General features: G+C 38.8%; 1 protein-coding gene across 5 annotated transcripts in view; it reads right to left on the reverse strand.

Annotated features, from left to right (window-relative positions):
* LOC116780155 (cAMP-specific 3',5'-cyclic phosphodiesterase 4D) overlaps window positions 1-26932 on the reverse strand; it is a 394135-nt gene that overhangs the window by 113246 nt on the left and 253957 nt on the right. For all 5 annotated transcript variants that reach the window (XM_032674704.1, XM_032674705.1, XM_032674708.1 and 2 more), the window contains one exon: window positions 11035-11226. In XM_032674704.1, the coding sequence (XP_032530595.1) occupies window positions 11035-11226 (192 nt within the window). The remainder of the gene's footprint in view (window positions 1-11034; window positions 11227-26932) is intronic.

Consider the following 26932-nt stretch of genomic DNA (forward strand, 5'->3'; position numbering starts at 1 on the left):
TTTACAGAATTGTATTTGGGCATTTGTAACTTTTTTTTTTTTTAAATATAAGAACACAGAAAACAGAAAAGTATGGGAAAATCCATACAATGTACTAAATAAGAAAAAGGATGAACATGAAAGTAGTCTTCTGTTTGAACCAGAAAATATATTGCAGTCTCATTTTTCAGTCTAAACATCTAAATTTGGATTAAACATGACATCTACTCATCCCTGTATACAAGACTGATTCAGACTTACTGTCCAATGGCATGCTATAAATGCATCTTACATGAGACATTTGTGTTTTGTTCACATATATGTTGGAACACAAATATACCATGAGGAAAACCACAAATGAAGGACAGAGAGTAATGTGATAGTGTACCCTAACTGCTAGGATTTTTTTTTCTGCCCCAATAACATTTTATAGATGAAGCCAAATACACTCACACAAAACATATGAACTAGGTGTGCTGAAATATTCACACTGATTAGATTCAGATTTTAGCAGCAATGAAAACTGATTCTAGATTGCACCCTGATAGAGCAGTGGGGAAACATCATGTAATGGTACCAGTCATCAGAAGCTGTATTTAAGGACAGTGAGTGGGAAGGGTGGCTGGCTGCTCCATGCAGCTTGAACTTTGTTATCATCTGCATTTGGAGAATCCAGATGGGCTGTTTTTGTGGAATCAGAAATCACAGTGTTTCAAGTCAGCTTATTCTGCAGGAATAATGCTTTAGTCATGTCATCTCTATCTTGAAAGACTTTGGAAACAATTTTCTAGCTCTAATATGACCAATATCCCATCCTATCCAAGACTGGATGGGATAAGTGGCAGCTCTGAATATTGTGCCCACATTATGATGTGTGGCAGAAACTGGGTTACAGCTTTTCCCAGAAAGCCAGTGGTTTGTTAGTGAATTGCATTTCTTTGAAAGGCTAAGCTCTATTTGGGGGATGATCAGGCATTTAAGGCAGGGACTAGAGACTACAACACTGTAGGAAGGTTGAGATTTATGGATGAGAGAGCAAGCAATGAAAATTGTTGTTGGAACCATGAGCTAAAGGGGAGGGGTTTGTTTTTCCCAAACCATTTCTTTATTTCTGGGAACAAGTCTCTTAAAGGATTGTTACAAAGAGCTGCTTGAAACCACTTGTTCTCTCTCACAGTACACAGAAATTAGACCCTGAATGAAGCAGACTCTCATCAACTACCATCTGAGTGTTCCGGAACACCACAATTTTCTATAACACTTACAGTTATGTCCTCCTGACACTTCTGTATAATTCAACAGCACAGCTTGCCCTAATTAGTAAAAAGTATTGCTGTAATATTGGGAGTTCAATATACTAAATTTAATTGAGCTTAACCAGATGCAAGAGGATTGACTCAGAAAAGCCACAGTCCCTGAGAAGACCATTAAGCAAGTCAAAACAAAGCTGGTTACAGTAGTTCTCCTTGGACTAACTACCTAATAAAGTGAGACTTAGAAAGACACACCAAAGAGAAAAAACATTTCTCCAGTATAAATCTCACTAGCAAAAACTTCAGATGTATTTCCAAAGACCCTGATTAACTTCATAGGGAGCACAAATCAAGTTACTCCACCATGACATGTTAATGAAGAAAACAATACTTGGCTGCCTTATGATCAGAGATCCAAAAGACAACTTAAAACAAATGTGGGTTGTTACATATGCCTAATACCAAGATATGCTATGTACTAATATACCTGCAGCTTTCTAGATACAATTATATTTTATACAAGAAAGTACTTCAATGTTTCATGTCACCTTTTTAGTGAAGAAGCCTTTGAATACTTGGAAACTAGTCTACTGAAGTCATCAGTGTTAGGTTACCCAAACTGCAATCTTCAAGTTGAACTGCATTAGCACCCAAGGTGAGAAGATCTCTCAAGACTTGGAAAGAAAAAATTACAGATTAAGAAACTGGAAAGGAACAGTGCTACCAATTCTAAATCAGTATTTTGAGATTTCATCCAGGGACTACCAGGAAGTACTATTGTGTAGCCCACAGCACCCTTTCACACTGCCTTTTAAGCAGCCTAGAAAAAAGAGATTTTGCTGGCTGACAAGGGCAACTAAGTAAGTTTCTGTGACCCATCAAATCCATAAGCTTCATTCAGGATTGCTGGATAAGCTGGAATCACAATTAGTTGACTAACTCAAAGAATGGGAAGTATTACTATTTTTCCCCATTCTGTATAATAAGCTGTAGGAACACTGCTAGGCTTCTTCTATCTCCCATGAAACTCCTAGTACCTTTGGAAGAGTTTGAGGACAATCAGAACCTCTTATGCCAGACCCAGCTGCTTTGCTTAGGAAGCTTAAACCTTTTCCAAAGAGACTGCACTCACACATTCAACTTGTGTAGTCTGCCTGAGGCAATCAAGTCGATAGTGATACAGTGGGCCCTCACAGAAGGGCACCAGCATGATGTACAAGATATGGAAACACAGCTCAAGAAATCATCTGTATCTTATTGGTTCAGCCACCCACCAAGCTTCAATGCTTTAATGCTATCATAATATAGCAGGCCATTTAGATTATAGGAGAACAGTGGACAACTCTGAGCAACTGGTCTCTATTAAGTCTGACAGAATTACACAATCCTGAAGAGAAACAGAGCATGGGTTTGCCAATGTGTCTCACTGGTGTAAGTGGTTTTCCCACTAAAATCAGAAGGTAGTCTGCCTGGGGGTCACTGGAGCCATGGTAAAGGAAAAGAAGCTACCAGTGTGAGGCTTTGTTTTGTGTGTTGAAGGAGAGGCTGGATTAAGCCAGAGGATGTAGGACTTCGAATCAGAAAAATGCTGAACTCAATCAGAATTCAGGCCAATTCAGCACTGCCATTGTTGGACTGTTCATACAACCGAAATCATCATTTATCTATAAGTAAGACTGGAAAAAACCTAGAGGTGTTGTGATGTAGCTGAAATACCAGCTAAGAATTGGTTTTGATATCATGTTTTTAATAACATGTCACAGGCATCAGTGACTAACGGGTAGGTTTGTTTTCTGCTCGGATTAGAGAAAATTAGTGACTGAAAGCAATCAAGTTATTGCTACTTGATGAGTGGCATACATAATGTTGACTGACATACATAAACTCTTAGTTTATTGCAATAACTAATAAAGTAAAATGTGTTACCCTGGACTGCTTTTAAGCATCACACATTTGGTTGCTTGCTTGCCCCTGCCCTACAAGCCCAGGTGTTTAAAACTGAACACTTTCCATGTGAACCTCCCACTGATAAGGCTGAAAGATTTCCTCATTAAAACAAATGAGAGCAGAGCTGCTGAGAACAGCACCTATGCAATGCAACTTCTCAGCCTGAGCAAGCTTGCTATCAGCCAGCCACAGAAAGATAGTCTTAACTTCAAGGTTTAGAAAGAAATGGTCTCCTGCCTAAATTCAAAGGTCCCTAAATGGATATATACAAGAAGAAACAAGAAGACTTCAAGGAAAACAAGGCAAACCCACAAGAATTTCAGACTGTCCATTTTCAGGGAATGAACTCTATAGCTAACACACCATTAGTGCCATTGAAAGAATACAGAGTACTGTTTGTGCCCTGAGGGGTGAAATGCCAACTGTTGTTGTTCTGGGTTGTGAAATAAATTTGACCTGTGTATGAGCAATCACTGAGCTTGAAAAACAGTCTAAGAGAGATCGCCACATAACACTCGAATCCCTTTTTATGAAGTTCCCTTTCTCTACACTGCTCCCATACTTCGGTATTGCAGGCAGACAAAATGCACACATCCTACCTCCCCCTCCACTGCAGATCAGTTTTGCAAGCCCAGGGAACAGTGGTTTTGTGATGGAGCTGAAATACCAACTAAGAATTTTTTGGTACTGTGTTTTTAATAACATGCCACTTTTGACTGAAGAGATTTAGGAATTCAGTCTGCTTTGTTTAGCACAGGAGCAGTAACTTGTCCTTTTCATTCAAACATCTATCATTTCCAGAATGGGGGGTATGGGGGTGAATCTAACAGCTTAAAAGTGTTTAAGGGGTAAGTGATAAGTTAACAACTGAGAGTTATGTTTATAAGGTTATGGTTATAAGGTTTTAGCACTCAGACGTAAATCCAATAATGATGCTGTATTGTCTGAATGTAAATAAACTGAATTCGAATTTTATCAACAAAATTCTCTCCTGAATTAAAATGTAGATAAAAAGAAGCCTTCTTAATGCAAAAATACTCTTTTTGTTTTACAACATAACTGATTTCCTGATCAACAAATGAATTTGACACAAATTTATTATTTAATTTTAAGAAAGCTGGGTTCTAAACTGAGTTCCTTGTTTTGGATTCCATTTGTAAAATGTGCCAAACAACTGGAAAGGACACAGTCATCTTTTTTTTCCATATTGTTTTCGTTTATAGCTCAAAAAGGGATTGTAAATGACTGATAAACTACTTAGGTTAATTTAGGCTGCAATCTGGAACTTAATTTAAGGATCTTAAGAAAAAAAAGCAAAACCCAATGAAGCAAAATATTGCCTGTTTTTCTTAAGTCATGTAAGCACATTTCTTTCCTTGAACAAATAAGTCTCACAAGCAATTTAATGTATTTTTCCCTAGTTTTTTTTCTACACTGAACCACACGTGAAAAATGCATTAAGATATTTTTAAAGCAGGCTGGACTTGGAAGTTTAACTGGCTCTTTTCAGCCAATAATATCCATGATATAGTAATATCAGAGATTCCAAGAATAGAATATGATACATCATACGGAATTTCAGCAGTAATTTATCTGGAAAGAAAGACAATTATTTCTAATTTGTTAAACTGAGGTGCAATTACTCTGCTCAGTAACTGCATGTCTTGTCTGTTGTCCCAGAGTCTTCGTAAGTACCTTTCAGGAAAAAGATGAGTTTTTTCCTCTGTAACTTCAGATTCATACAACATTTTATTAATAAAACCAGACCTTCTTGGCTCAGAAACAGAATAAAAAGCTGTATCACTTGTACTTTGCCTTCCTATTCTGGATGAGAAAATATATCCTCTGTAACTGTCATTATAAGGAAAAGGTCCTGGAGTAAATTACATCCTCTTGATATTTCTTTTATCACAGACAGCAGCAGAGGGATGCTGCTATCTACAGAAATTACTGAGGCAAAATAGCATTAGTTTATCCAGTTCAGGTAATGGGTGTGCTGGTGGCCATTCAGCAGATCATCTGACCAATGACCCTGCAGTTCCCCAGTCAGTGTTCCTTGGCTGAGTTCTGAGTCTTTAAAAGACAGAAGCAAGTGTTAATAGAAATTAGCAAATTCTGCGTAATAATACTAATTAGAGTTTATCTAATTATAAGATTTTACTATCTTATTATAAGCTGATCAAGAAAACAGTGATGAGCTGCTCTAAGTGATGAGCCATCTCCCATAGCACATTCCTGAAAAAGCTAGCTGCTTGGACAGGTTGTCTTAGTTTAACAAGATTACAATTTAGAAATTAAGAAACTTCAGGTGGAAATGCGGAAAAGAACAGCTTTTTATTAACAAAATCTGAATAAACAACAAATGGTGTAATCAAAAACTGTCAGAAGAAACAAAAACAAAGTCCCAATCCCCCAGGTGGTGGGGGGGAAGAAACCCGCAGCAACCCGGGGCAGGGGGGGACAGAAGGGAGGGGGGAAGGCAGAACTGTCCCAGCAGTTCAGCAGCTGCTCGCAGCTACGTGTGCCCGCAGCAGCCAGCGGCCAATGGCTTCACAGCCGGCAAGGAAGGAGTCCTTCTTCCCACAGGCAGTCCTGACAGCAGAATACCGAAAGCTTGAGATGGGTCGGTCTCTCTCTCTCAGTCGTCCTCCTCGAAGTGTCCCGTGGGGAAAAAAAACCCACTTCCTCTCAGGAAAAGAAAAAGGAGGTGGCCGAAACCAGAGCTTCCCGCTCTGTCCGGTCCGCGGACCAAACCGAAAAACTCCCGAACCAAAGACTTCCCAGCCGTCCCCGCGGCAACTGCGTTTCCCGAGAGAGCTCGCCCTCCCCCCGCTCCTGCGCTGCCCGGTGTGTGCGGCTTTGCTCCGTTCCCCCCCGCCCATTCCGGAAGAAACCGATTGGGGGTGGTGAGCTTTAGACATTGGGAAAAAATTCCAACATCTCTTTTCAAAGCTATGACACAGGTGCACTCTCTGCCAGAGAGTGGTGGTGAACGGTGCTGCATCCAGTTGGCAGCCGGTCACTAGTGGTGTCCCCCAGGGATCAGTGTTGGGCCCAGTTCTGTTTAGTATCTTTATCCATGATTTAGATGAGGGGAGCAAGTATACCATTAGCAAATTTGCAGATGACACCAAGCTGGAGGGGAGTGTTGATCAGCTGGAAGGCAGGAGGGCTCTGCAGAGGGACTTGGACAAGCTGGAGAGATGCTCTGATTCCAACAGGATGAGGTTCAACAAGGCCAAGTGCTGGGTCCTGCACTTTGACCACAACAACCCCATGCAGAGCTACAGGCTGGGCACAGAGTGGCTGGAGAGCAGCCAGGCAGAGAGGGAGCTGGGAGTTTGGATTGACAGGAAGCTGAACATGAACCAGCAGTGTGCCCAGGTGGCCAAAAATGCCAGTGGCATCCTGGCCTGTGTCAGGAACAGTGTGGCCAGCAGGAGCAGGGAAGTGATTCTTGCCCTGTACTCAGTGCTGGTGAGGCCACACCTTGAGTACTGTGTCCAGTTCTGGGCCCCTCAGTTCAGGAAGGATATTGAGGTGCTGGAACAGGTCCTGAGAAAAGCAACTAGGCTGGTGAAGGGACTGGAGCACAAGTCCCATGAGGAGAGGCTGAAGGAGCCTGGAGAAGAGGAGGCTGAGGGGAGACCTCATCACTCTCTACAACTCCCTGAAAGGAGGTTGTAGCCAGGTGGGGGTTGGTCTCTTCTCCCAGGTAACCAGCAGTAGGACAAGAGGGCACAATCTTAAGCTCTGCCAGGGGAAATTTAGGTTGGAAGAAATTTTTTACCGAGAGAGTAATCAGACATTGGAGTGGGCTGCCCAGGGAGGTGGTGGATTCACTGACTCTGGGGGTTTTTAAGATGAGACTGGATGTGGCACTTAGTGCCATGGTCTACTAACCACAGCAGTAGTGGATCAAGGCTTGGACTTGATGATCTCTTTTCCTTCCAACCTGGTTGATTCTATTCTATTCTATAATTCTGTGATTTAAAGAAGGAGTAAAACTCCCCATACCAGTTACTTTTTTAGTGAGTGAGGTTCAGTTGTCCAAGTTATGAGAGGACCAGAATGTTGCATCTGAGCTATGTTCTATGATCTTGTGGAAATGGGAGAAGGATAGACTTAGGGGAGGTACACTCAGAAGATCTATTGGAGCTCAGGCAGACTTGTCTACTGAGAATGTTTTGGTGTTCTGGTCTAGTCTGCTACCCCCTACTATGCTTCTTCAGGATCATGGGGGAATTATATGTTTTCTCCCTTTAGAGTGGCAGTAAAACATAGGCTATGATGCAGCCAGTGGACTGGTTGTTGGCTTTTTTCTTAGGAATCCCTTTTTTAACGTGGCTAGGGACCTGGGTTTTGCTAAAATGAAAATTCTCTACTAATTTGATCTCTTGCTCCATTAACCAGGGCAGTGATCCCTTAGCAAGAAGGGAATAAAAAGTATTACCACTTCTGCTTCTGCCTGCCTTTGCAAGTTCTGGGCAGCCACAGCAGTTCAGACAGGTCAGTATTAAGTAATCAGGCCACCTGGGCAAGACATACGCAAAGCACTCTGCTTTACTGATGTCTTCAAATATAAACCTGGCAATTCTTCCACAACAACACTGATCATTTTGCTCATCTTTCAGCTAGGTTCTCTTTTTCCTCTATGTTGCAACACTACTGCTGGGGACTTGTTTGTTTGTTTGTTTTCCATCCTCTATTCTCCCCCCCTGCCCCATCTCCCATCACAGATCCTGTCCTATAATTTCTCATATTGGCTCAATACCCCTCACTGCTTTGCTCAGTTACTTTTTCTCTTGCACATCCTCATCTCTTTGCTGAAAATCCCACAGCAGGGCTTCACAACACATCAGTGCTCTTCTGCCTTGGACCTTGCATCTTCGTGTCTAGCCTACCTGCATCTCCAGTTCACACCCTTGAACAGCTTTTTCTAACCTCCTCATGTCATCTCCATGTCCTGCTTTTATTCTTCTCAAGGACCATGCAATTTCTTCCAAGGGATAATTGAAAGAATATGTTACTGACTCCCACTCCATTTTATTTTCTTTTCCTTTCTTACATACAATGGTCTTTTCTGCCTCTCTTAACTGCACCCACATTTGTCCCACTAACCTTCTCTCATCAGAGCAGCCTTGCACTTGTCCTTTTATTCTTTTCCATAGCTAATCCAGCTCCTCACTTCAAAATGTACTTTAGTCTCTCTGATCTTAAGAAACTTTCCCTCTTTCTTCTGTGACCTTGTTTCTGTTACTTTCCACCTCCACTTCCTGAATGAAATTCCCTTTGCTTGCTCTGTGAGGTAATAATGACTTGCATTGTACTTTCTTCTGGGGATACTATCTGACTGTATTAGTCACCTTGTGCTTTGACTTTAAGTTGTTTGTAGTAGAGCCCATCTTTTCATTTTGGGTTTGCAAACAACTGAGCACAATGTGTTCTCCTCCTCGGCTGGAGCTGTGCACATAATAAATAATGACAGAATGATGAATTCAGCACTTTAGCACTGCCATCCACTGTCTGTCTTATCGTGACTTTCCATACTTGACTAAAATCTTGAAGTTTTGTTTTTGTTGCTACTGACTTAAATGTATTACTGTAAGCACAGTATTTGAGAGTAATAGAAATGCCCAAATTCTTTATGTTCTATTACTGTCAAATACAAGATGCATGTCTTTTGAAATATTGAGGTTGGTAGCTCAAGTATTGAAGAACTAGGGGATCTAGATTAAACTGTTAAGTACAATTAATCCACTTGAATTACTTGAATGATGTGTATATTTTGTAATATATTTTTCTCATGCTTAAGAAACATGCAATATTTAAGCATGCATACAGATGCAAAAGGGAGTAACCTAAAAGTTGTATGATACTTCCCTTGACTAGTCTTCCATCCTCCACCTCATTTAGCAATGTCCTGAGCCAGAGTTGTTTCTCTATTTTGGTTTCCCTTTCATGAGCACGTCCAGTTTCTTGTTGAATCCATATATAAAGACCTCTGTGATTTTTATTTCCTTCCCTCTCTATTTCATCTTTTTAAACTTTCCCCTCTTTCATTCCTTGGTTTTCTTTCACTTCATTTCTCTGATACAACCAAGCTTATTACAATTAGACTTACTGATATATGATTAATATTCCATACTTAAAACAACTTGCCTTTTACATTTTGTAATGTGGTCCCATACTTAAACAGTTGCAGGAATATTTACGCTCTTTATACAACAGCTCATCTGTGACAGGAGACTGTGAAAATCTATCAAGATGTGAGGTCCAATAGATTTTATATCTAAATGTGTTTGAAGAAAGTTTTGAAAGGAAGAATAGACAGGAAAAAAAGGAAAAAATGTGCTTGGTGTTTCAGTAATTCAATTGTTTATCCAATTTACTGCCATGTGCTGAAATATTACCCAAAATTCTAGGAAATGAAGTGGATCATGAGTTCAGGGATGGAGTACTAATTGAATTCTTCATTGAAATGACTCATCTAAGCAATGCAGTGACCTGGACTGCCCTCCTGAATGTAAAAATCTTCATAAATGTATCCTGGCACAGGTGCCACACTGAAAGCTTGACTCTTCTCCATCTAAAAGAAAGGTTATCTGTCAGAGGAGCATTTGCTGGAAGGGAGGCATTATTTCCAAGAAAAAAGCATTTTTCCTTATAACAAAGCAAGATGACTTGGTCTTGTTCTTACCCATTTTGTCTAAACCACAATTGGTCACACTGGGCACAAATCTTACTGAGTAAGCCACAGGGCTTAACTGAGACATGTACCTTATATTAACCCTCTATAAAGGCAGGATTTTTTCTTACCTTAATACTCTACATAGAAAAGGAGCTATAATTAAGTGAACTAACAACAGTTCTAAAAATGCTGAAAATAGGAGCGTTCATTTATACTGACTGCAAGTTAAATATCAGATGTGTTTTGAAAATCTTTTTCCTTTTTTATGCCTACTCTTATTTTTTTTAAAGAGTATATTGATTGGGTTTTGCTTCACTAAAACCAGCATCTATATTAATGTTGGATTTTTAATGCTTTAGACTTCTTCATTCACTAAGAGACTCTTACAGGCCTGGTCCTTTATTTCAGTGATATATACTTGAACCATATACACCTACTTCACATGAAATTTGAGCAGATAAGGCAAAGAAGTGTATATAAAAAAAGAGTTATTAATTTCTCCTACTTAGAAGTGACTAGAAGATAGGGCATTTGAATGTTTTTACTGTCTTACAAATAAGCAGAGATTTACAGCCAACTTCCACTACACATGCCACCCTGGGGTTTACACACACTTGAAAAGTATGACTCACTAGCAGAAAATGCACACATCACAGAAGAACAGTGAGAGAGAGCAGAATAACTTTCTGAAGGTCTTCTGTTAAAAATTTGCCTTTTAGTTAAAAGGGTATTTGAAATAATTTTTGTCTCTTGAAGTTTTTTTCTGCCAGGTAGTAAATCGCTGGTGCAAATAAATGGAATCTATTTCTTAAGAATATGAAGAAGGAAAGATTGAGTTGGTATTGTTTGTCTTGAAAATATCTTAATATCCAGAAAATAGGAGTTTTCTTTAGTGTTTTAGTACACCTGTATTGACTGTCAGCATTATTCTGTCAAAGATAATAGAGTGCATACACATGTCAAGTACACTCTCATGATATCCTTACCTCCAGAAAGCTGCAGAAAAAGTATAATCTTCACTAAAGAAATAAGCAAACAATTTTCCATTACTTCAGTATCATAAGTGATTACTGTCTCTGATTTTCAAAAAAAATTTCTTGTGGCTGGAAAAATCTTAAGACAGTGGACAAATTACAGACTAGACGTATTTTATAATGTACTTACATATCACTGGCAATGGAAGAGTTCCTGGACATGGACTTTGGAGACAAGTCATAGTCACTGTCTGACCGGTAAAGGAAAGACTCCCTACGTTGACTGTGGACAAAATTTGCCTGAAGAATTAGCCCTGATCCAGGGCTTGTCATGGGATCCAAGGGACTTCGCCCCGATGATGTACCATTGTCTACATCGAAACTGCAAAAAGAAGAGAAAAATATTTATGCCACTGACTTAAGAATGTTGAAATTAATAAACACTCTTCTGACAAAATTAGCATAGCTAATTGCTTCTTGATAGCGATGGGGAAATAAAGACCTGGTCATGTCCACTGCTGAGCAAAAACACAAGGCACACAAGAGAAATACTTTAAAATTACTGATAAACAAAACAAACAAGTCTGAAGGAAAAGAAATTTGGTAGAGGAAAAAAACCCACTATTAGGATAGAGGAAGCTTTATGCTCCTCTGCATGGAGAGTATCCGTGAGCTCTATACCGGAGGAAACATGATGTTTCATTGTTCTTTTCTTCAGGCCCTATCTCTCCTGAGCTGGACCCTCATTATCCTGTCTCCCATTGTTAAGGCAGTTGAGGGCTCTTTTGTTATCAAGTAACCAATCACAATATTTTATTACTACAAAAATATTTCAAGAATGTATTTCTTCTTATCCCAATAAACAAAGTGCTGGGGTAGCTTTAAGGCATATGTGTGTGCTTGGGCACATCTGACTGCATTAGATTTGCTATTTTGCAACCAGATTGAAGCAATGAGTTCTTTGTTCACCACCAAGCAGCACAACTTCTGTAGCCATTTGTGTCTTTGAACGACAGTTTAGATCCAGCACTTCTGCTTGTTGTATTTGGTATGAAGAATGGCTTATCTTTCCTAGGGAACACAATTGTCCCAAGAGGCTGAAGGTCAAGGGGAGAGAGAGTAGATGCTGTTTCACAGAGACTGTGATATTTCCACAAAGGGTTTTCAAAATCAGTGGAAAGACCTTGAACAGGAGTCTGCAAACAACTAGACACTTGCACAGGGTGGGTGATCCTGAGAGTATGTGCTTATGGCAACCTGTGTTGCTTGGCAGCCCATTTGGTACTATATGGACTCTTTCTGGAGCATGTGGATTCATTTTTAGACTTAATGTGTTGTGGTACATAATCTCAGAGGTTACAAATGTGTGGATTAACAAGACTAGGTCTCTAGGCTCATTTGCCATACTATTGGGAACTTAAATAGTACTGCTAAAGTATGTAGGAGAATGAGGGATGAACAAAGGATCTTTCATATGATTTTTTAAACATAGATAAGTGTTAGCACCATAATATGTATTTGTACTGAACCCCTATAAAGTACTCAATTTGAAACTCATTTGAAGAACACCCACTGGTATTCAGTTACATCTAATGACAGTCGAAGAGAAAAGATGCAGTACAGGTGAGTTGTTGATTAGACTTCAGCCTAGCACAGGTGTCACAGAAGGTACATGCTGCTCTCTACACTAGCTTGTTTTATATGCCATTGACTTGAGGTTTCAATGAGGTTGCCACTTCAGTGCTTTACTGAAATGACAACATTCCTGTGGCCTGCTTCAGCTTTGTTAAATGAACTGATCAGAGAAACATATATTGCCTGTTTTGACAGAGATGCTCATTGCCTGGCAATGTTTCTTTTTTTAAAAAAAAAATACAGAAAGTAGTATTAAAAATGTCAAGAAATTTTAGTAATTTAATTCTCTTTTCTCTGTAGTTTTCAGAACAATTCACTGCTGTAAATCAGAACACATACACTTCTTCCAAAATTTAATTTGGTTATGTAACTTTTTCTGTGTACTCAAATGTGCTATACTTTATCAATCTCAAACTAAGATTAAACCATGACACATCAAATGAGAGTTCTGTCACTATCCTGCTAGTTGATCTTGAACAGTGCAAAGCTCCTCTTTGCCTTTCATTTTCCCTATTTGTTGCATCTTTGTGATCACTGTGAGATCTGCTCACAAAAGTATCTAAAAATGTATTGGAAAGGTCAAGATAGCATGACTCCTACTGTAAAATGTCATTTGCAGCTTGTACTGCCATAAATTCATAACTCTATTACCCTTGTTACTAGCATGACTACTCTCAATCAATATTTTTTTGAGTTTGAATTCCTAAATATTCCAGGAGCACAAAATAATTACAATACTAATGAAGGATTTGGCTCATTATACCCAAATTTCCTAACATTTCTGTCTCATTGCCTAATTTTTTTTTTCCTTTAAGGAACTGCAACAACACATAGATTCCTAAACAATACAGTTTTCTATTTTTGTTGTTCTATTGAAGGCAGGAGGGCAAATCATTCCTGCAATTTGAGGTAAAACAGAAGATGACTGTTTACTCCTTTGCTAATAAGACTAATTTCTGCAACGGCAACATAATTTGAAATATACATATATATATAAGCTTGTCTGAGAACTTTAAAGCAAAAGTTAAAAGTTGGATAGAAATAAATGAATATAAATGTCTCACAGCAGAAAAACTTTGAATAAAGAGTGACTACTAAATTGACTTTTCTAACAGTGGCCTTAAATATTCAACTGATTCAAAAGTATTTAAGTGGGTTAGAGGAATATATGGTTCTCTTTTCAGATTTATTTTCTTCACCCACCTTTTGTGGATATGATACGAGTATTATATTACCAATCATTTCTTCCAGTCAGAAACTAAGGCAGACTTCTACGAATTATTTCACTGTTAGATTATAAAATAGTGAATTTTTAGAATTTAGAAGTCCGTTAACTAGAATTGCAGTTTCACCAGCTGGGAGAGGCCCTGTGGTTTGCACCATCAGATAACCACAAAGACATTGCTGTTGTGACAGAAATTTTGTTCTGTTGCACTGCGTGGTGTCCACTAGATGGCTGTCAAAAGTAAGGAACAGGATCCAAATATATCAGCTGGATTTGCTTCGTGTGTTCAAAGAAAATGTCTTTTGTGAAAATATGTATCAAGAAAAAAGTTCAGTTCTATGGTCAGAGGGGAATGTGAATGTAACACTGTTTTTTCAGAAACATGTTTATATTAAAAAGTTTCTAAAATGCTAAAGCAGTTAAGTGTCTTGTTTGGGTCTTTCTGGGACGTTTACCAACACTTTCAGATACAAAAGCCTGTAGAACTCTAAATCAAAACAAGTGTTACTACACTGAAAATCAGATAAATTGTTTACTTGTCTGAATCACGTCTTATTTGTAAGAAACTGTGCTGCTGATTACAGTGCAGCAAAAGAATAGAGAATTAGAATGGGGAATTGAAGACTTTCACACCATTTCTTTGCTCTTTCTTGCAGCATACACTGAAAAAATTAAAAGTTTAACATACAAAATAGGATAGATCCTTTAATTTGCCAGTAAGTGCAAAAAGTCAGCTGTGGTTGCTTCATACTTATCTTTCCACTCCTGTTAAGTTTTAAGCCACAGCAAGAATATGCTGTGAATTAGAAAGAACAGAGAAACTGAACAACATCTTCACTGCAGTTGTTAGTAAGGAGCACAGGAACCGTTTTGCTTTCATTTCACAAGCAGAAAGTGGCCATTTGAAGACAGAATTTTCCATTGCTCTGCAGCCAGCTTCAGACACTTTGCACAATGCATGCAAACTGAAGCTGACTTTAGTGACAGGAGCATTTGGCACAGCACATCACAGAATTTTATATGTTCAAAGAGCTTTGCTGCAACTCTGGAGATGCCAGAAGTATGAAAAGCCAATGATAATTCAACAACTTCTGTGTCTGCACTTTGACAAAATATTTTAGGGCATTAGTGGATACTGTTTATCTTTAGAGCCTGCCTTGTTCAGCATTCGATGATGACGAAGATGACATGAGATTAAATTCAGACTTTTTTTCCATGTTTGCACGTCTTGCCCACCATCTGTCATCCAGGCTCTGTACTGAGATGGGGACAAAGGTGGTTAGCTATCTTGACTGACTTCATGGCTGACCTTCCCTGTGCCCCTAACAGGACGAGAAGTAATAACATCATAAGCAAACTTTAGGAAGATTATTAGTGATTTGTTTTAGACAATAGTATGACTCTGTGGCAAGCACAGGAAATGTTCTCAATCCTGGATCTCAGCAGCACTGCTTCATTGTTAATGACAGCACAGCTTCTTTGCACGTTAAAAGAAATCCTCTGTGCACTTCCTTTTGAGTGCTTAAAAAATGCTTTCCTACTCTGCAAGATAGCTAAAAGAAAAAATGGGGAGGCCTGTGTATAAAATAGGAATAATGACATCATAATAACTACACAAGACTTTGTAATTAAGGCTGCAGAGAAAATTTTTGTATTGGTCTTCCTTATTACTGAGACTTATCCTGATACATTTTGTTTGTTTTTTTTTCTTTTGATTTGTGTGGGTTTTATTTTTAGAGAAGTAAGCAATAGTAGAAGAGAGAAGGAAATAAATTTCGCCCTAAAATTAAGAATTTACTAGACTTTTTAAGAATACAAATTGCAGTCCTGATATTCCCCCTTAAGTGTCTCCCCACCTTCATCTTATCTTGATGAAGGGAGGGAGAGCCAAATTAATTGATCCTCTGAGGACATCTTATCTTTTAAGGCCATCTTTAAATAGAGGAACAAGCAAGTTTTAGAGGAGCAAGTTTTGTCTCCCATAAAAGGAGTCCATTGTCCTAGTGTCAAGCAATCTCTCCAGCCATCTGTGCTGTGACCTACATATACATCTCAATGTCCTTACTTCCAAGAAGTCCCGTCCTGTTTTTCACCTGGTAACGCTGAATGGCAGATTTTTGCACAACCCCTGTAATTCACAGAAATTATCACAGACCTGCCCTGAAGCAACTGCGTTTAGGCAGGATCTCATTTAGAGTTAAAACAAGGTAATATATGGTTCTGAGGAAAAGGTAAGTTATTGATCGCTTGTGCCCCAGGACAGGAACCCACCACTAGGGGAGGCCACCTGTAGCAGCTGGAGAAAGGGAAGGATTGGATGATGCCTTCAAAAGTAGAATCTGAATTTATTACTTGGAATGCTTGGAATTAAAAAAAGCAGCTGGTGGCACACTGTGGATGTGGAGGATTGTAGAGAAAGGCCACTGCGTGCCTGCCTCTAAGAGCATTTGGTAGGTCTTGATAACTTTGCTTGAACTTTTTTATTCCTTATTATTAAACTAAACATTAAACTGAGCTAACAGCTGACTTGGGTGTCCCATTTTTTTGCCAGGTCTAGCTATTCCTAGATGAAAGATGAAAATCTAAAATTTTCTTTATCAGAAAGAAACAAATTGTCACTTATCACCCCTGCCATAGGTTCACAGTAGATTTTAGATGGTGAGTAGGTTAACATGCAACAGCAGAAAAAAAAAAATAAAAATAAACCAATGGATTTATATAATTGAATAGCAGGCCTAAAATTTATTTTTTGCATTAGTTCTATGCTTGGGGCCTTTCATAATGTTTCCTTTCTGACAGTGTCTACCCAGTGATATAGAAGAGACCATATCTGATTTTCTCTTTCCTGTCTGTCTTTTCCCCCAAGACTAGTAAAACCTAAAAACCTCAGTAAAACCTAAAAACCTCAGTAAAATAAGGGGAGAAAAAGATAAATATTTATACTGATATTTTAGAAGGAATATAACTATGCTTGAAGAAAAAAATTGTTTATATGTGAGCTGATGTTTTTATTTTCTTTGTAGCATAGTTAACAAAAATTTTGCCTTCCATTGCTTAAAAATATTTCCAGTCATTTGTAATCAAATGATATTAAAAGGAACATATGATCTAAATCTGAATTTTCATGTACCACTGTGGAATTCAAGCCAGCTATCTGCTTGTGGCTTTGAGTTTCCAGTCAAGCGATTCAAAAAGCAAGCCCTATGATTAACTCCACATTTAGAAGTGGTGTGGATAGATTTTCCATATCAAAATTCCAAGCAAAAGAATAAAATGTGACATTTCATGTAATTTTTTTTAGCAGCAGAACTCAGCTTTTGCTCTTGCAAAACTATTTTTGGAAACATTTGGGTGTAGAAGGCTGAATATTAATTAAGTATAATATTACAAGGCTCAATATTAAAAGCCCAAATAACAAACAATTGGAAGATGTGTAGGACAAAAAAATACAATGAAGCAGACAGGTTTGTAAAAATTTGTCTACTCAAACATGTTAACAAATGTACTTTACCTATCTATTTATCCTCTGTCTCATGATTTGCTAGTAAGCATCTCAGGAAACACAGCCAATCTCTCAAAACAAACTGATTCATGTTCTGTTATGAAGTTTCCAAGCAAGGAGTCTCCTGTGATGACTATTCCATTTCTTTGGTACTTTTGCTTTGAACAGTCTTCTTGTACTAAAATGAAGACGTACTTTCCATAATGTCACCTCATTATTCTTAATTATACCTCAGCAGTGTATCCATTCACCATGAAAGCCTTTCTTAGGCACCTATTAAATCAAACTGCCTGTTGTGCTCAGCCACACTGGGATTCCCTTTGTGATTCTTTTTATTTTTTCCTCAGAGAGGATATCATCCCTCACTTGGCAATTTGTACTCTCTAAACTTGACTATTGTAAGTGAACATCTCCCTACTAATGTGATGTTCAGATAGAATGTAAGATTCCAGGTCCTATCCCATGGATTTGATGTTTTGATGTTTCTTTGAAGCTGAAATAGTTGTCTTATTGCAGTGTAATAAAAATTCAAACAAAAAACCACAAGAGAAATTAAATGCAAAATAATTTCCAAGAAATGTGGTAATTTGTTTTCATGCTTATACTAGATTTAAGTCACTTTCTATGGTTCTTCTGATCTAATAACCCCAATGGGACTAGTATCCCTATTTTTAGACAACAAAAAGCCATTGAGACATTAATTGTTTCTCCAATGCTTCTGGTAAAATCTCTGGCAGCTTGAGGTCTGAATGAGAAAATCTGCAGAAAATATTTTCTGCAGATTTCCGCATTCCTTGGTGTGCTGGTTTAAAGGTAAACCAGCAGGGGAAATGAACTCAACTCAAAGAAGAGATTATAAGTCAGAATAACAATTTAATAAAATAATACAATAAGTACGATTATACAGACAAACAATTGGGTTTAACCCACAAACCCCAAATATATAACCCAGCACCCTGGGGCATGAACAGAGTGGTGTTCTTTGGCCTCCTTGAGTCCAAAGTAAAAGGAGAGGGGAAAAACCTGTTGGTGAGAGTGTTGTTGCAGTCTGGTCAAGAGTGGTGGTTGCAGTCCAGTTGAGAGTGGTGGTTGCAGTCTGGTTGAGAGCGGTGGTCTGCAGTCTTCCTCTGGATCCCATGAGTGGTTAAAAAAGTCCCAAGACTCCAAGATTATATATCCTCCAGTTCAGGCAGTACTTCCCTCAGGGCGGGGGGTTCCTTAATGGGTGTGAGGACAAAAGCAACCTCCTATCTTGCAGGCCTCTCATAACACCTGGTTTATAGCCTGAGGAGTCAGGCTCTATGTGCAGATGGTGTAAATGGTTCATTGATAACAGTTTCTGGGAAATGGCATGGAAGGCTATAGAATACACAGTTTCGGGTTACACCCATCCAGTGATGAACTGGTCCCAGTTGTTCTAACTAGGACACTCGGTCTGTTACCCTTCACTTAAATCATGCCATAATTCTATGATTCTATGATTCTTTGACCTCCAGGGATGAGGCATTCACAGCTTCCCTGGGCAACCTGTTCCAGTGCCTCACCACCCTAACAGTAAACAATTTTTTCCCAATATCTAATCTAAACCTACTATCTTTCAATTTCAACATATTCACCCTTTACATGCTCTTGTAAATAGTCTTGCCCCATCTTTCCTGTAAGTTCTCTTTGGGTACTGGGAGATCGCAATTAGGTCACCCTGAAGCCTTCTCTTTTCCAGGCTGAACAATCACAATTCTCTCAGCCTTTCCTCATAGGAGAGGTACTCCATCTCTCTAATCATATTAGTGGCCCTCCTTTGGACGCACTCCAGTAGGTCAATCTCCTTCTTGAAGACCCCAGAGCTGGATGCAGCACTCCAGGTGGGATCTCATGAGAGTGGAGTAGAGGGGCAGAATCACTTCCCTTGCTCTGCTGCCATGCTCTTCTGATGCAGCTCAGGACACAACCGGCTTTCTGGGCTGCCAGTGCCCATTGCTTGGTCATGTCCAGCCTTGCATCCACCAGCACTCCCAAGTCCTTCTCCAGCTTGTCCAGGTCCCTCTGGATGTCATAAATACTGAACCACCTTCAAACTCTTTTTTAAAAAATCACTTTACCTAATTTCTTCAAGAAATTTGAGAACAATACTGTTTTTCTCTCAAGGGTGAGTTCTGATCCAACTATACTTACTTCTTTTTCTGCAGCACTACTTTTTGAGTAGTAGTTTGATGCTGGGATACAAAACCAACTCACACTGAGTGTGAACATTTGGCATGAATCTACTGTAATCCCAGTGATATTAATTTTCTCTTATTTAAAATGTATTGGTATAAAACCTCAAAGCATATAAAAATGTTTATTTATCAATTTATAAAAACATGCACGCCATTCGTCAAGCATATTGACTAATCCTAATTAATATGCAGCCATCATAAGATATTAGCAGAGCACCTTTCCTTCAGGAAAACGTAATGTCTAGAAATGAATGTACGAACATGGTTGAAAAGCAAACGTGCCAGAGAAGGAAAGCCAATACACTGAAAGAGTTCACCCTCCTCTTCCTGTGAATTCAGTCAGATGCCATTATCAAAAGTGATCAAAATGCTTATATAATCCTTATGAATCCATGTGACAAAGCAAACATGTAGGAAAAGAGATAATTTCTCAGACCTGTAATATTTAAATCGATACCCTACAGTACTGGTGAAAAGAATCCAGAAAATAGGTATAAATACTCTCCATGGCTAACGCTAATACGCATTAGGAAGCTTCCTGGCAAACATACCTTTCTGAAGCATCATCATATATAGCCCCAATGGCGATAAAAACTTGGCACGGTCACAGAAGATAAGGTTACACTTACACTGTGCTTAGTGGCAAAGATCTTTGGCAAAGAATGCCCAAGACAGTAGGTGGAAGGACTAAGCATTTGTGGTTGCTCCATGTTAACCTCCTGTCGCAGAGAATACAGCATAGAATCACAGAATGGTTTGGGTTGGAAGGGACCCAAGAGATCATCTAATTCAAACCCCCCTGCTGTGGGCAGAAATACCTTCCACCAGACCAGGATGCTCAAAGACCCATCCAGCCTGGCCTTAAACAATTCCAGGGGTGGAGCATCCACAACTTCTCTAGGCAACCTGTTCCAGTGCCTCACCACCCTCACAGTAAAGAACTTCTGTCTAACATCTAATCTAAACCTATGCTCCTTCAGCTTAAAGCCATTACCTCTTGTCCTGTTACTACATGTCCTTTGTAAAAAGTCTCTATCCAGCCTTCCTCCAGGTGCTCTTCAGGTACTGGAAGGTGCTATAAGGTCTCCCTTGGGCTTTCTCTTTTCCAGGCTGAACAAGGCCAGCTCTCTCAGCCTGTCCTTACAGTAGAGGTGCTCCAGCTGTCTGATCATCTTCGTGGTGCTCCTCTGGTCTTATTCTAACAGGCCCATGTTCTTCTTAGGAGGAGGTCCAGTGAGCCAGAAGGTGTGGTCATCACAAGAGAATCTTGCAACCCTCAGCACCATTCAGCTCATATTTATTAAGTCTTTTGCACAACTGACCTTAGGCAAACCAAAAAATATGTCTCACAGAAAATTAATAAGAGCTGTGGACAGAAAAGCCCAAAGAGAAGAAACTCAAAGCCAAAGCTATAAGAACTCTGCACATGGTTGGTTTCACAAATACAATGTGCACATATAGATGTCAAAAAAAAAGCAAGGCCAGCTTCAGAGAAGAGTGGACAGGAGGCAGCTGGATAAGAAACTGCAGTTGTCTCTTTAGGTATTGTTCTAGATTGCCTATGACAATGAAAGCTCTACATAAAGGAGACATAATTTGACAAGAAAAAATTTATTTTCTCACACTGTTGTAACATTGTTCTAACTGCAATAAGTAATTAATAGCAATAAATCACATACAAATTCTACTTCCACAAGAATTTGTGTTGAGATATGCTAACAGTAATTATCACTGAAAGCAAAATATGTATTTTGCAAAGGATGAAAGCTCAAGCTATTAAGACCTTCAGAATTATAAATTTTTTCTATCTTTTTTTTTCAAATTATTTCATCCTTTCCACTTGATTTATGGGGCTTTTTTTGTATTTGTATTTTTTATATTGAATTATTTTTTATTTTATATTGCATTTTTTTTGTTGAGTTTACAAAATGTGTTAGGTTTGTTGTTGCTTCCACTTCCCTAGACTTCTACTAAATGTATCAAGGTGCACATAGTGATTTGGGTTCTGGAAGTCTTTTGCCACATCCAAGCAACAACCTTTAAAGGGAAACAACGTCAGGAGCTAGCCTTGGAAGAATGCTGAGACTGGAATGTCTTAAGTCTGTGCACTCATGTTAGACCCTGAGCACATTCACTGAGTACCTGGTACATCAAGAAAGATAATTCATGTCACTAGTCCAAAGGAAATTATAATCTACGAGATTATAATTATAATAAGATCATTTGGGTCTTATTTTTCCCGATTTTCAGGACACGATTTTAATGCTATATATATTATTACAATGCCTAATAACATTACTTAAGAGAGCTGCCTGATGTTCCACACTATAAGACTTAGTTTTCTTTTTGCCATTACTAAATTCTGTCCAGTGGTGCTACAATTTTCTTTCCAAGAGTTTTTAGAGGGAAAGTGGGTCAACTGTTGATAGAAAGTGGCAGAGAAAATAATATTTTTTCATATTTAAAACAACATTCTGGAAGCTGTTTAGTGAGATATTCTAGTGACCCATATTTTGCAGCACAAGGTAGAATTTAGCCAAGTGTCTGCAAAATGCCTTTTTTTTTTTTCTGATTCTGTGAACAATGTCATAAATTTCAATAATTTATAAGCTTAGGCCAACCTTAAGTCATTCGCCCTGAGTATCTACATTATTGAAAAAATATGAAGTGATATTCTATTATTCTTTTAAAACCTCCTGTCTTGCTCAGAGTCTAAGAGGAATCTGAGGAGGAAGCCCTTGTTGGTGGGATATTTGTCTCATCATGGCAGAAAGTAGGTACTGAATCAAAGGACTACAGAGAAGTATGAGTGCCTTTAACATCAGGAACTGGAAATAATATTTGCCCAAGCTGCAAAGCACCTGATAATGAACGAGTCACTTATACCAACTTTATCATATGTCACTAATTAAGTGTTTTTCATACTTGGGGTATCCACTCTGAAAGGCTATTGCTTAATCCATGTGGGCATCAGCACTCACAAACACTGATTAACTCAGAACATCTGAGCAGCTGCTGGATGTCAAGGTCCATTCTCTCTCTCATAATGGCCAAAAGTGAAAGCCAATGGAAAAGGGTAAGAAGAAGCAAACAGAAGTGCTACCTTCCTGTTGTATCCCAACCCCTCATTTTCTCGCCCTTTTATATAAAACTATGGTCTGAATACAAGTCATTCCATGACAAGGAGATCAAAAAGACAAAGTCCTAGACATCTCATTTTGAACATTCAAGTTAGGGAATACTTTCACTTTAATCTCTGTGTTTTAATTCTCCTATACGTTAAGCAAGGATGATAATCATTCCTTCTATCATAAGGATGATAAGAAAATTAATTTAATCATCTGTGAGACGCAGCAAGTTGTCATAGTGATGAGCACCATAGAAAAGCATTATAACTGCTTTTCCAATAGATGTGAACAGCAGATTATCAATAAACCATGTGACCATATAACAAGCAGCAAGAAAATAACAGAATACTAAATATCTCATTAATAGGGTTGCATTTGTTTTGTGCATTGAATGACTTAAAAACAATATATAACCATATAGGTAAAGTATAAAATTATTTACGCCCAGGACCAAGGTTCCTAAGTCAACTGTAATGTTGACATTTGTGCTTGACTTTTCAAGCCTAATAACGTGAATATCAGTTTATTGTGTACACATTTGTGCACATGTTGGAGAGATGGCCTAATCTCTAAACTCTGGCATTTGCTGTTGTTTATCTCCAGTTTTCTTGTTCAGCCTACTGTAGCACTATCAACAATCTCAGACTTCAAACGCAGTGTTGAAGAGTTGCCTTCTAATGGTTAGTATACAGATGAACAAGTGCACACTGCAGTTTGGTTATAGTGTGTGTTTGATTAACATCATCTTCTGCAGACTTCAAGATAATTGGAACACTTCATTCACAGTTTCATGATGATTAATTACTATTGTAATATAAGCATGTTCTTACTACCATTTCTTGTGTTCCTATATTTGTTTCTGCTAGTCACTTTAAGATTCCTATTGACTGTTGGACTGTGAAAGCAAAAGCAACAAAGCAAAACCTAGAAAGCTATAAATTACAGTGTTTTAACTATTTACAAAATAAAGAAAGTATTATGGTGTAAAATTACTACACATATTATGCAACTCTTATTTGGTAAATTACCTAAATAAGCAGAAGTCTACAACTTCTCAAGGACTATTCACAAATTAACTAGAAACACGAAAAACAACCAAAGCACTATCTGCTACAGTCTTTAAATGCCACATACAGAGCTAAGCTAAGCATGCCTCAGCAAAGAAATTAGTCTTTCTCTGTGAAGGAATGCAGTAACAGAAATACCAGTTTACACTCTGCTTGTAACAAGGCAGTTTTTTTCCAGTGTTAAACAAACTTAGAAGCAGATTTGATGTAGTGGGTTGAAACAGGAGCTGAAAAAAACACACTTTTTAATATAAATGTAAGTGATCTGGTGAGCCAAAGCTGTTAAAAATCACTGTGTATTGCAAAACAAAGTCAAACATTCTTCTCACAGAGCAAGAGCAAAGCATTCTACTAAAATTTACAACTCAGCCTTGCCACATGCAGAAATATATATTTATAGATCTATCAAGGTCAGCTCAAACTTCTCTCATCCATTACAGAGTTATCTGCAAGTTAAAGCCAATTCCACAGAATGAACTTTGTGCTCCAGTTTGCACTAAGAATTTTGGAGCGGAGATGACTGATTACTTACTGCAGTGCTCATCCATCAACCAGCCTCCCTGCCGTAACCACTCTTCTGCTGCCATTCTCCATCAGGCAAAATGTGCTGCCTTTCCTCATCCCTTCCACAAGCCCTCCCACTAACACCAAAGTAATACATGTTTAAACTAACAAAAGCATTGCGAAGTCTGGCCAAATCATAAAATCTGAACAAAATTATTAAAATGACATTTGCTTACAAATTAAAAAAAAAATCAAATGCATAAGGGCATCTTTTGTATAGAGTACTTTCCTGTTATCAGGAAAGCTGTGTATGCTTTGTTTGACTTTGTGCAAAAAAAGACTTGTTGGGCAACTTGATTCCAAAAGTCTATTTTCTTGATCCCTGTGTCATCAGTAAAACTGGGACAGGACATGCCATAATTGCTGGCACTAAGGAGGGATTATGTCACTCTGGAAACATTACAAAATGTGCAATCTAAGAGACCAAAAAGGAGAAAGCCCAGCATCTCGCATCAGTCCTGACAACTGAAAAAAATTTCACTGTAACATTGTTGCTTTTGGAACAAGCTTTGTCTTCAGATATTTTCCATGATGTCTGGTTATTTCATCCTATGAAGCATTCCCAGGAGAACCAACAATTTTGCCAGATAAAACCTACTTTTCAAGCAGTTCTTTTCAGCAAAACTCAGCCTACACAAGCAAGGCACTGCCAAGCTGACCACACACATAGTTGTGTCATGATGTGCCTTCCCAGCTGGCACCACTGTAGATGCACCATTCACCATGTCTAACGTACAATTCCAGTGTAGAATTCATGGTCAAAGTCTTTGGCTGTCAAAGAGAAATCTTAAGCAGACATGGGTCCCCCCATGCAGCTGAGGGAGCGTCAAACTATCAGGAAATCCTTTGTTTCATTTGTTTCTTTTGTGGAAATGAAGTAGGATAAGACCATAGGAAAACCTGTTCTTTCACTGGATGAGTCATCCTGAATGAATCATTTTATCCCCTTCTGTGCTTCCACTTCCCTACCTGCAAAATGGGAACTTCGTAAAGTGCCAAGAGCTCTGGTCCTTAAAAACAAACAAAAAACCCAACCAACCAACCAACCAACCAACCAAAAAAAAACCCTCGTACAACCTAAAACTAACATTACTGGAAGTAATAAGAAGGGCAGTGGAACTATCAGAAACACTGTTTTTAAAAAATGTATCAAAAGCAGATTTGGGTGAGATAAGGAGAAATTTAGAAAATTCACTCTTTTTTCCTCATAGGAAACATGTAAAGGAATAAGAAGAAAGACCTGCTTATTTACTAATTTTGGTACATGTACTTTTCAAGACCTCCATAAAAACAGAGTGGAAGAAGACATTGGACCAGGTATTTCTGTAACATTTGAAAGCAAAAGAAAGGAATAATGGAGGGGGAAAAAACCACACAAGGAAAAAAAAGACAATAAAACAAATTACCAGGAAAAAAAAAGTCACCAAAAATTTGTTATAAGAAATTTTATGAAAAAAAGTTTAGAAAATAAAGAAGAAAATCTTTTTTACTTCAGGTGAGAAGTTGATTAGATTCATCATTATCATCATCATGGCCAGTCTTCGTGAACGAAGATTTGGGAAAGGTCTCTACCCACATTTGTCACAAGTGCGCTGGTGATACAGGGCTTTGCAAATGCGAGTAAGGCCTTTGAGCCTGCACAATGGATTTTTTAGGTGAGACACAGTGTGTGCTGAACTGAGTACACCCTTTAATCCTAAGGTTCATCTACCGGGGCCAAGCGAGCTTGGACGGTGGCAGCGAGGTCCTCAGGACGTAGGTGTGCTTAGAGTGTCCTTCACTTAGACGGATGGCCTTACAGGGCTGAGCAAGCTCCGTCTGCCCGGGTTTAGAGTTGTCCTTCTCTCCTGTGTGTTCCGGGGCTCCCCTCTCATCTCCCACGATGGCACTGTCCGCACAGGTGAAGCTCCCATTCTCTCTCTCCTTTCCACGCCCGGGGTTGGGCCCCAGCACCCAGGGCTGGGCCACCACACATGCGCCCGGGCCCGCACCGCTGTGAAGCGACCAGGGGCTGCCAGGGCCCATACCCTGATTAGATTAACTTTTTTTTAAAATATGGCATTATTTTTTTGTTCACACCATGCTGTACTTCTATAAGAGACAGAAAATCATGAATTTTCCTTTCAGATAGAATTATTTTTTTTTTTCAGAACACAACAAAAAGGACTAAAGAATTAAAAAAAAAAAAGATTAAGGAGTATTTAATGCACCAAATGAAACATTACTGAGGTGTAAAGGAGAAAAACCTGGCAGGGGCCAAATACCCTACTATACAGCCCTGCCAGGCCAGCAGATGGGCAAGCATCTCCTCCTGGGAATCGGGTAGTTTTGCCTAAAGGAAACCTTGAGAGTACATATTTTCATATACTGTTGCTTTTTACTCCCTCCAGCCATGGCTGTTTGCCAACAGAGGAGAACATGCCTATCCATGAAAACACACGCTATTAAAAAAGATAACCAATTAAGAAGGCTTGTGTACTGTGGCAGTAAATCTGCATTATATGGGAAAACTGTTGTTTAAACATGTCTTAAAATGGCTTTTGGTGGTCTCTTTGCAAACACATGCTTCTTCTTCCCAACACCCCCCACGACAAGTGTTATCCCATGCAAGAATGTCCTGAGAAGATATCCTGAGGTGTTCTCATTGGCCCCTTTTAACCCCTTCCTATTGGTTGTTAACCCTTCCTGCAACCTGTAATTGGTTACTCTGTGAATCCTCCTAAGCTATAAATGTAACACCCCCAACAATAA

The sequence above is a fragment of the Chiroxiphia lanceolata genome, chromosome Z (genome assembly GCF_009829145.1).
Source record: "Chiroxiphia lanceolata isolate bChiLan1 chromosome Z, bChiLan1.pri, whole genome shotgun sequence".
Taxonomy (NCBI): domain Eukaryota; kingdom Metazoa; phylum Chordata; class Aves; order Passeriformes; family Pipridae; genus Chiroxiphia; species Chiroxiphia lanceolata.